General features: G+C 33.4%; 1 protein-coding gene across 1 annotated transcript; it reads right to left on the bottom strand.

Annotated features, from left to right (window-relative positions):
* Nucleotides 1-11,684, bottom strand: LOC132745070 (uncharacterized; the record flags this gene model as incomplete). Its single annotated transcript, XM_060733906.1, has 4 exons — nt 1-601; nt 927-1,262; nt 9,364-9,642; nt 11,367-11,684. Coding segments are annotated over 4 exons (1,229 nt in total), but the record flags the coding sequence as incomplete, so codon positions are not given.
* Nucleotides 11,685-12,013: the final 329 nt, after the last annotated feature.

The raw sequence follows: 12,013 nt of genomic DNA, 5'->3' as shown, positions 1-12,013 counted from the left end.
TGTAAATTACACGTAAATAAAAGTTTACATTACTAATTTTATCACCCATGTGCTCTTTTTCACAATGTTATCTCAACAAACCGACCAATAACCCGACAACGCATGCGACTTTGGTCCTTACACTTCACAAGTCACGTTGACATTGACAGTCATAGCGGATTTTGTATACCAATAACTTGACAAAAATGTCACGCACGCAAGAGCTCAAACAACTACAATCGATGTTAAAAATGAGTGCATTGTATTTATTTATTCTTTTACTACGATTTAAACAATCAAACAAATAAACTGAATAATCAATAAAATCACTTACACAATACATTGAGTTTTGTCTCTCCACATATCTTCCCTCCAATATTGCTACAACACAATATCTTCTTCTGATTATCAACCCGTGTAAAGGGCCTTGTTGTTGACGTAATGGTATCGTACAATTTCCCTGGCTTTGTTTTAGTCTTTGTCCTTGTATTAGTCTCTAATTTACTATCGATAGACAAGTCCAACTTTAGCGGCGGTCTCCCATTTATTGCTATACATTGAACTTCACCTTGTTCTTCTTCTATTACCTCGTTAGCATTCACCTCAATCTTGGTTGGGGGAACTAAAGCATAAAAGAATTTATATTGAATATTTTATTTACTAAGTTTATCTTTTTCATAAAAGAAAACAAGGTCAGTCTTTTATAAACATTTAAACACAAATGCTCTTTCTAACGGTAAATAAATATTAAACACTTTATTGTTTCATGGTCTGAGCGGTAAATATTTATATTTCTATATCATATCAATTAATGAAACGTCAAATCCGCTACAGTTGAATAAGAAAATATTTGAGTTAGGAATACTGTACTTTTTCATCCAAAACACAAATCTATAAATCATTTACTTGTTATTTTGTAATCGTTTACGAATCAATAAATTTCATACCTATGACATACATAATCACAGATGTTGATGATTGTACTGAATGAGATGTATTCTTCACCGTACACGTAAATCTGATGTCAGTGTCAGTTTGACTTGGTATAAACGTATATCTTATATGGTAATGAGAAATAGAATATATTTTTTTATGCGTTTGATTGGTATTTGTTAATTTTGTGTTGTTCTTTAGCAAATTTAGGGTCATTTCCCTTGATCCACCTTTCACGAAACATTCTATCGTTTGTAATTTATTTACAATAGCCACTATACATTGCTGAGGTTTACAATATTCTTGGACTTCCACGTTGGAAAATGTCGGGACGGATGGTTTACTGTATACTGAAATTGTAAAAGTAGCTTTCGGGTAATATATCTAAACTTAAATTTAAATATCATCCTTTACATTTGGCATGGCATTATTATTATTATTATTATTATTATGGTTGTATATGTAAAAAGTTGCCCTGTACTTAAGTGGTCCTTCTGGACCATTGAGTTCAGCACTTTTAAATGTTGAGAATTGAGTACCGCTCAAGCCGGTGCTAGGGCGTGAGGGATATTGCATTGTTTCATTATCCCTCATCCCTTAAACTGTGTTTGCAATTTTCATGTAATTTTGCTGTTTTTAATGCTTTCGAGCGATTACTTTTTTACAGCTATTTATAATACATTACAGCAGCAGGTGTCAAGTGTTGTAAGGCAGCCGTAAAACGTTGCCCCGTACTTCACTTTTTTCCAGATATTTATATGTAAAAACCTGTTGCAAAAACTGTTCATTTTTGTAATAAATGCAAACACTACAAAAAATCAAAAATTCTAAATTGTTTGTAATCATAAAAAAACGCGTATTTTACATAGGAGCAAAGAGCCAAATATGTTTTATTATATTACAAACGTTAAGGCTATGACAAGAAAGCCTAGCCTAATATAGGACACTTTGATGCAGGTTTCCTGTGGCGTTCTGGCAAAAGTACCAACTTATATACCATCTAATTATCGTCATAAATGGATACAAAGCTTAAACTTTTGTTACAAAAATATTTAAGTTTTCATCACAATTTCTGTTTTATAAAATAGATAAATACAGAATCCCTAAAGAAAGCCCAACACGGCAAAATTGAGATTGTTGCAGGCTCGGTTTGATTGAGCCTGTTCTTGGACGGTAATGGAAAGTGCAATTTACTGTCCACACCCCCTAGCACCGGCTTAGGCAGAATTCAACATTTAAACATAAAGTAGTAAAATTTTGAATTTAAAACATCCGCAGATGTGTTCATACGGCGGTTATCATGGAACCTTCAATGTGACACTTCCGTGCCATTCCATGAAAAGCGGCGTATGGTCCCCAAGTAATAAAAAGCGTGTGCCCTAAACGAGAAAACAATGGACGGAACTGAATAAAATGGAACTTTGAAAGGGGATCAGAGGTTATGAAGCCTGCGTATCACAGATAAGATGTCAAAAGACAAATTTAGAAAGCAGGCAACATATCCTAAGGGTGATTTAACACTATTAGTCCCCTACCGGTTTAACCGGAGGGGACTTTAGGTTTACCCTCCGTCCGTCTGTCCGTCTGTCTGTCTGTCAGTCCGTCAGTCCACAAAACTGGATCCCGCGATAATAACGCAAAAAGTACTGAAAATATTTTTTATGAAACTTGATATATGGATAGATGGCAGTATGAAAATTATGCACGTCTTTTTTTCTTTTCTTCCTATGTTGAAAATTCTGGTTGCTTGGGGCAACAAATAGTCTGAAAATATTGCAAATTTAAACACATAAACTGGATCCAGTGATAAACTCAAAAAGTACTGAAAATATTTTTATGAAACTTAAAATATGGGTAGATGGCAGTCTGCAGATTATGCACATCTTTTTTTTTCTTCCCATGTTGAAAATTCTGGTTGCTATGGCAACAAATAGCCTGGAATTTCAAGATTTCTGATTTAAATTTTTCAGCTTTTTCACTATAAGTTCTTTATTTCTTAAGGTGTTTACTTCAAACTTTAAATATAAGTTTCTGGTCATCAACCACATCATATGTGACAAGGTTTACAACTCTAGCACAAAAATTACCAGTATTACCTCCCTTGAACTTAGAATTTTATATAAAAAAAAAATGTTGTCTTTTTTTTAAATAACTTCTTTATTTCCTAATGTATCTACTTCAAACTTCATAATATATGTTTCTTTTATCACTCAACATTTTTGAGAAGGTTAAATACTCTAGCAAGACTATTTCCAGAATTATGTCCCCCTTGAACTTAGATTTTTTCGAGAAATTGGTATTTTTTACTCCAACTTCTTCATTCCTTATAGGATTTACTTTTAAAATCCCACATCGTAATAATATGACAAGGTTGTATAAACATAATTTCCTTACTAGGCAGGGAAACTTAACACATTACTGTGAAATAGACAAACTTAGAACTCAAAAAGATTTAAGTTCATTCATGTCATTCATTCACTGGTAAAATTGAAATCAGAATGTTGCTTGGGTTCTAACCGGTAGGGGACTTATGAATTGCTTGCAATACTATGATAATTGCTTGTTCAAGTAGGAATATTGGAACCACCCAACTAGAAAATGCCGAAAAGTTGAATTTAAAAATACCACAGGCACAACAATAATGTCGTGCTGAACGATCTTCAAGGATCGAATATATAACATCATTGATTAAATGTACTGGGAGACTTTTTACAGCCGCCACACGGCACAAATAACACGGATGTGATCATAAAATAGATAAATACAGAATCCCTAAAGAAAGCCCAACATGGCAAAATTGAAAATGTTGCAGGCTTGGTTTGATTGAGCCTGTTCATGGACGGTACTGGAAAGTGCAATTTACTGTCCACGCCCCCTAGCACCAGCTTAAGCAGAATTCAACATTTAAACATGAAATAGAAAAATTTTTTGAATTTAGAAACATCCGCAGATGTGTTCATACGGCGGTTATCATGAAAAAACCTTTCAAATGTGACACTTCCGTGCCATTCCATGAAAAGCGGGCATATGGTCCCCAAAGTAATAAAAAAGCGAGTGCCCTAAACGAGAAAAACAATGGGCGGAACTAAATAAAATGGAATTTTTGAAAGGGGATCAGAGGTCATGAAGCCTGCGTATCACAGATAAGACGTCAAAAGACAAATTTAAAAAGCAGGCAACATATCCTAAGGGTGATTCAAAAAAGTATCCTGCAACTCGGTTACATGGGTTAACTTTCTACTACAAAAACCTACAATTCTCTCTCCCACAAAATTTTCCATAACAGACAATACATAAAAGATATAACTTCAGTGTCGACAATCCAATATTTCCCATCATTAGTCATTTTATATTTTTGAGGATAGTGCAAGATACAGATACAGCTAGATGCCAAAATCTCAGAAGCTCCTTCTGGTTCTTTAACGCGATAATAGTATAGGCACGCATACACTGCACCTAGATTTTAAGTCTCATCCGAAAGACAGGTTAGTAATTTTAGTTTGCCAGCCTGGGAATCGAACCCACAATGTCGATTACTAGTCTCGTGCTCTAACTCTCACCTTAAGTACCCTCGCTTGTATATGCTTTTGCACAACAAGCCTTCTTACGACTTTTTATGATTGGCTAATCAACTTACACTAAAATTATACAGAAACGATCGTCTGTTAATAATGCGATATATCATATAGTCTGAATTACAAATAATGTTAATTAAAACATTATAGTAGAAGCTATGAATACTTTACATTAAAAGTACGCCAAAAGAAGTTTACGTTATCTTTTTCAACAGATTAACGCCACACTAACCTTGAAAAATATAATTTGATATAAAATGTAAAAAGTCGCCCTGTACATTCAATCAGGAATACTATATTTCCGATCCTTCAAAAACGTTCAGCACGACATTATTGTTTTGCATTTGGTATTTTTGTGTCGCCTCTACGGAGTAGTGGCGACATATAGGGATCACTTCTCCGTCGTCTGTCTGTCTGTCTGTCCGTCACAAAACTTGTCCGGACTACTCCTCATAAACTACTGGTGCAATTTCATCCAAACTTTACAGGAATGATCAGTACAAGTCTAGTTGTGCATATTGTCAGCATTTTCCGGTTGAATGATTTTTGTCAGAGTTATGGCCCTTTAATAATTTTTAATTTTAAAGTTTGTCCGGACTACTGCTCCAATACCACTTATGCAATTTCAATGAAACTTTACAGGATTGATCTATAGCTCAAGTCCTTGCGCATATTGCACGGGTTTTCCGGTTGAATGATTTTTGGCCGAATCATTGCCCTTTGATAAAAAGGTTTTTTTCTGTGTGGTGCCAGATACACAAAAGCTTGTCCGGACTATTCCTCATAAACTACTGGTGCAATTTCATCCAAAGTTTACAGGAATGATCAGTTCCAAGTCTAGTTGTGCATATTGTCAGCATTTTCCGGTTCAATGATTTTTGTCAGAGTTATGGCCCTTTAACAATTTTTATTTTTAAAGTTTGTCCGGACTACTTCTCTTATACCACTAATGCAATTTCAATGAAACTTTACAGAATTGATCTGTAGCTTAAGTCCTGGCGCATATTGCACGGGTTTTCCGGTTAAATGATTTTTAGCCGAGCTATGGCCCTTTGATGAAAAGGTGTTTTTTCTGTGTGTTGCCAGATACGCAAAAGCTTGTCCGGACTACTCCTTATAAACTACTGGTGCAATTTTATCCAAACTTTACAGGAATGATCAGTACCAAGTCTAGTTGTGCACTGTCTGTCTGTCTTTCCGTCTGTCTGTCACAAAGTTTGTCCCAACATGAAATTGGCCATCATGAGGCGACAAATGTGATTACTGATCGCTCTTGTTGTTCTTTCTATTCGGCTTTAATCTAGTTGGGTGGTTCAAGTATTCCCACACTTAAATATTGTTTAATCACCCTTAGGATATGTTGCCTAGCTTCTTTTTTACTTTGTCTTTTGAAGTCTTATCTTATGTTAATATGCAGCCCTCATAACCTCTGATCCCCATTTAAAATTCATTTTGCTTAGTTCCGCCCATAGTTTTCTCGTTTAGGATATGTGCATTCTTATTTTGGGGAACATACGCCATTTTTCATGGAATAGCATTAATGTGTCATATTGAATATTCCACGATAATTGCCGTATGAACATATCTGCTGATGTTTCAAAATTCCAATATTTACCATTTTCTGTTAAGTATTGAATACTGCTTAAGCCGGTGCTAGGGGGCGTGAACGGTGACTTGCTCTTTCCATTACCGCAATCTAACCGAGCCTGCATCATGTTCAATTGTCGTTTTGTGCGTTCTTTAGGTATTCTTTATTTCTCTCTATTTTGTCTACGTACGTTCGCATGAAAATGGCATTCCGGTATTAAGGAATCCTTATTGGGTATAATTGTTATATATCTTTATACGAGATAGTGACCTTAAAGACAACTATGTAGCACCAGATATCATCATCATTACAGTTGGAAGACTGAGAATTGTAAAAATTTACAATGCACCACGATGCATGATATACATATATTTTCATCAGATTTTTTTTTATAATTAATTAAGATATTCTATGTAAAGGTAAAGAATTGAATTTAGTTTAAGATAAAAATCAAAATTTAGAAAAAAATGGTCAATTATTTGGGCTTGAGCACGGTTTTGGGATTTTTCACAAAGGTTGAATATGATATTAAAATAGATAAATACAGAATCCCTAAAGAAAGCCCAACACGGCAAAATTGAAAATGTTGCAGGCTCGGTTTGATTGAGCCTGTTCATGGACGGTACTGGAAAGTGCAAGTTACCGTCCACGCCCCCTAGCACCGGCTTAAGCAGAATTAAACATTTAAACGTGAAATAGTAAAATTTTGAATTTAGAAACATCCGCAGATGTGGTCATACGGCGGTTATCATGAAACCTTCAATGTGACACTTCCGTGCCATTCCATGAAAAGCGGCGTATGGTCCCCAAGTAATAAAAAGCGTGTGCCCTAAACGAGAAAACAATGGGCGGAACTAAATAAAATGGAATTTTGAAAGGGGATCAGAGGTTATGAAGCCTGCGTATCACAGATAAGACGTCAAAAGACAATTTTAAGACTTCCCTTACAGAATAGTTTTCAAATGATTAAACGTATTAGACTTCTCGCTCATTCTCAATAAAACACAGCATTTGATGTTCCACTGGGTAGCTCTTATACGAAGGTTTTTCTTGAGGTCAAAATGTCGTTAGAAAGGTGGCTGCCACTTTGTCTAATAGGGACACTCTCAATTTTAACATTTCTATCTGTTATTTTTCTTTTACAAGTACCATTAATGCCCTAAAATGTAACATACGTTACTGTCGCCACCTAGAAATTTTCAACTTTGAAATTGTGTTTCAGAAAAAATAAGTTCCAGAATAAACGAAACAGGTGCAATTAGTCATTGCTGTGTGTATATGAACTTTGATTATTGGTAAAAAATTATATTTGACTGTTAAAAATCTCATTGGTATAATGGATGATCAAATGTCGCCAAATGCATAAAAATAAATAGTGACAAACCTAAAACAATAAGAAGTGAAACCCAAATTACATAATTGAATCGATGCATGCTTAATAATACAGCATATATGATATAATTATATGTAAAAATAAGCTTGCAGCCTCTCAAATATCATTCTATTTTTCGGAAATTTTTCATTTTTTATTCAAATCTTTTCAACAGCACTTTAAAAAAGAAACATACGTTACCATTATTTAAGAGCCAATCCATTCAAAGAAGATTCCAAACAAGAAAGAAAATTAACATGTGTGTAACTCTGATATATTAACCACAAATTATGGCGGGCTTAAACGGTCTTGCGTCATTTTTTAACCCACTTTCAATGTAAAAATGAAACATACGTTACAGAAACATACGTTATCAACTTTTTAAAGTAAGTTTATCAAAAGGAAAATTGAAGTCAGAAAGCACGTATAACAGCAACATTAACTTCTATTTGACATTAGTAAGTAAATTTTGTTAACTTTGGTCGAGTTTTTACTTGTTTAAGTAACCACAGTGAAACAAACGTTACTTTTATCAAACAGACTTTATATTGTTTACACATGCATATATAAAAAACATAAAAATCGCATTTTTATGACAATAGAATGATGTGCATTTGATTCCTAAATAAAAAAAGTCGATTTTACATGTAAGTTTAAATTCCGTGATAAAGTTAATAAATAAGCGAGTGTGAAACATACGTTACTCCAACTTACAATTCAACAATTTTTGAAAATTAAAGATAAAGTTTGGGATTAGCATGCCTGTTAGTAACGGTTACCTTGTATTAGATGTAAGAAGACACAAAATTGTTTTTACAAAGGAAAGATATGTTAATAATATGTTGATGTACCAGCAGAAATGTTTGAAAAATATATTACAAGATATTGATGTTCTCAGCAACAACTAATTCGTTTCTGCAAAGAGCTTACTGGCCGTATTTCATTCTATATATAATAATGTTAAAATAATATCCATAAATATAAATTATTTAACAAAAAATAAAATTGCTTTCTCAACCTTTACTTGCATTGAATAAAATGAAACATACGTGACATCCTATATGGGGGGATAAATATCGAACTGCTTAGTACTAAATTTTCCAAATATTAGAAAGTGGAAAGTTTGAATGTTTTGAAAAAAAATGCTAATACAAAATGTGTGTATGCATTCGACCTCTCATATATTATATATGATATATATCCTTTGAATGAAGACATAAAATAATCATTTTCCAAAATTGACTATTTTGCTTTCTACGAATATTTAACTTTGAAGAAATTGACTGAAAATTAGCAAGGTACCCAACTTCTTTGAATTTTCCTGGTTTAGAAAGTCCCTCTAGATAGAGAATTTACAGATTTGGATATATTTTACAGACATTTGTTATTAATATGCAGCCAATATGTTACATTATTAGATCTGAAATCTACGTTACCGAAGAAATACAGTGTCATTACCGAAATAAATGCCATCCGGTTATATCACAGTTTCTTGTTCAAAATATTTCTGGCAAACTTGCAAAATACCCTAAACTTTTACTTCAGCGATAAAAAATGACACAATGACAACATCAAATTTTTAATATTTTTCAACCTCAAATGCTTTATTTTATTGAGAATGGGCGTTCTACATGTGTATTAAATATTAGATAAAATACATTAAACAGAATACTTTAATTAAAGTAAATATTGGATACGTGTGTTCCTTTTAGCAAACAGCATCAAAACACAAACAAATAAGGTACAAGCAGTGTCAGATATTCTTACAATTATAATTTTCATGTGAAAATGAATATTATATTTACATCTTAAGAATTATCATATTAAATGTATGCTTGAATACTCATTTTCAGTCACTGATCCATGTTTATATAACTATTACAATATTTAGAGTACAAAATGTATAACAATATTACCAATATTGAGATAGACTGTATTCGACACCGTCGAGCCACAATTAACTCTGTATTCGCCTGTATCTTCATATTCTGTTTCTAAAATCGAAAGGCTGTGAGTCGTTTTATTATCAAATGTCACTTGATACTTTTCACCTTCTAAGTTTTTAAAGATCGAACCAAGTTTCTTCTGCCAGGTGACATCTTTAATAGGTGAATTAGTAATTTGAAAAATTACTGGATCTCCTTCTGTGGTAGTGAGTGTGTTAACCGAAAGTTCGCCACATTTGTCGTTGCAAACTGAAGCGATTTTAAAGCATTATTTACGAAAAACTCTTAACATAATGTTAACTGTCAAAATTTTGATTGAATGCTTGTTGTTAAGAAATAGATTAAATCATATGTTTTCAACTCGTGTTCTTAGCCAATAACATTGCATACTGTATAAATGTCGGACACAAATCTAATAACTTAAGAATTTGTTGAATTTTTTGTTTAATGTACAGGTATGTCTATTTAATACAGTGTTCTTTCTTTTAATCTCTATACCTTCAATATGGGGAATATAACACCAGTTTCATATATGAAAAGCAATAGGATTTTAAACGTTTAAACATGTTAGCATTTAATAAGACACACATTGCTTAAAATTTAAAACTTGATGATTCATGTGGTTGCTGATATTTTTTCTAACACCTGCAACAGTTACAGGCTGTTAAGTTTGAAGAGTTCCTGCACATGTTGATTAGGTAACTAGCTAAAACTAAATCTGCTCTCTTTATGTAATGAGATCTAGCAGGCCAAGGCAATTTGTTAGGAGGTTCAAGACTAGAATACCAGCAGTTTTTACCTGTTATATTTTTGCTTGAAGGCCTCGACTGGCTTATTTACATTATCCCTCATGTACAGACTCAATCAAACCGAGTCTGCAATTCTTATGTTATTTTGTTGTGATTGATGCTTCCGAGGGATCACTTTGTTTCCAGAATTTTTTAGCTATGTACTGATAGTAAGAGCTTGTCAATTATAGCCGTAGATTAAGGATTAATTACCCTTTATAAGTATCTAAATTACAGAAATATAATAATTGTCCTGTAAATATGTAAAATATAATAAAGTTTTATTCTTTAATTTTTCTTAGCTTAAAAAGTGTTTCGTTACCTACTAATGCTTAATACATATGTCCTATTGTCTTACTGTGTCTGTATCTAAGCCCGTTCATAACCCTTATGTAGCAAAAAGAAGCATTAATTTACTTTTGTAACAAAACAGGTTTAACTGTTATATGCACCAGTAATTTTACAGAATATATATTGTTACAATTTGGAAGTCATCCGTCTCCTATGAACACGTATATAATTTAACGAATTTCTTATCTGGACAAATTATGGTTAAAATGTTGATTTTAGAAAGTTTGAGAATTTTTTTGGTCTAGAATTGCATTTGATATTGAATCAAACGTCTCCAACAATGTTGACTCGAAACCTGATATATGGGGACCATAATAAATTAGATTTACTTGTTTTAACCACACATTCTATCAATTGTTCAGAGAAACATTCTGAATGATTCAATATCGCAGCATCATCTGTATATGAACTTGAAAAATAATGTCAAATATACACAGAAATAAAGAAAAAGTGCTCCACTGTGTTCCTCAGATGTATGTCTATGTTGTTTCATGCTGTTTTGGTGACACTTTTGCTTGTGTCCCTTGTTGTTTTCTCGTCTACGGTAAGTATCTTCCCCATTGCCTCTAGTTTTTATTTCTTTGATTAACCCCCCCCCTTCCCCGGTCTCCTGTCCCTTCCCCTTTGTGGGGCCTATTATTATTTTCTTTGAATTCCTAATTCAGTTACAAATATATTTTATCATTTATTGATTAACGTGTCGTTGCCCTGTCCTTTTTTATGTTTGGGGTCCGCCTGGGCTCCTTGCCATTGGTTCTTGTTGCTGGGTCATATGGGGGTTGCGTTCATTGAACGCCGCCTTTCCTTGTTGATCTTGTTTTTCATATTAAATACCTCCCGTTTTAAATTTTGAAGTTATGATTAAAATTGAGCGGTTGCTATAATAGGTATCTTCGCACTGCACAATATATGAGCCATTGTCCGCTAATCCTACATCCGAAATAGATAGAATGAAAGTGCCGCCATTTCTTGATTCATGGTATTTAGTTCCATCACGTTTGTTCTTGCTGTTTAAAAGCTCAATTAACCTCTTGTCTTCTTTGAACCACACGCGCTTTGCATTTACATTGTTCGGTGTGAATTTTAAACGTGCAGTCTGACATTCCAACACATTTTCTTGTTCTGATATAAGAGTCCCACATGAGTTTGAATCTGAAATATTTTCGTTCTTATTATATTGGAACAAATAAAAACTTCAATAACATGGTCATAAAAAACTCGAAACTTATATATCATTACAGATGAGGAGTGGTAATCCTCAAACACAAGGCTGACATTTGTTTGCTTTTCAACATTATTGTATGGATTTACATGACAGCATTGGTATATACACATAACTGATTAACATATAACTATGCATGCTAAATCAAAGCCATGACAACAAGAGCCATGTCAACATGGCCATCCCCCGCCGAATGTGTTTGCTCATTGGAAGAATGTATATGTAGTAGAGCAGAATAATTCCATTTTAAGAGGTCTTT

This window comes from Ruditapes philippinarum, unplaced genomic scaffold (assembly GCF_026571515.1).
Source record: "Ruditapes philippinarum isolate M1 unplaced genomic scaffold, ASM2657151v2 ctg11751_1_1_1_1, whole genome shotgun sequence".
NCBI classification, from domain to species: domain Eukaryota; kingdom Metazoa; phylum Mollusca; class Bivalvia; order Venerida; family Veneridae; genus Ruditapes; species Ruditapes philippinarum.
The sequence above is the reverse complement of the archived record's forward strand: the minus strand, read 5'-3'. Positions and strand labels throughout refer to the sequence as shown.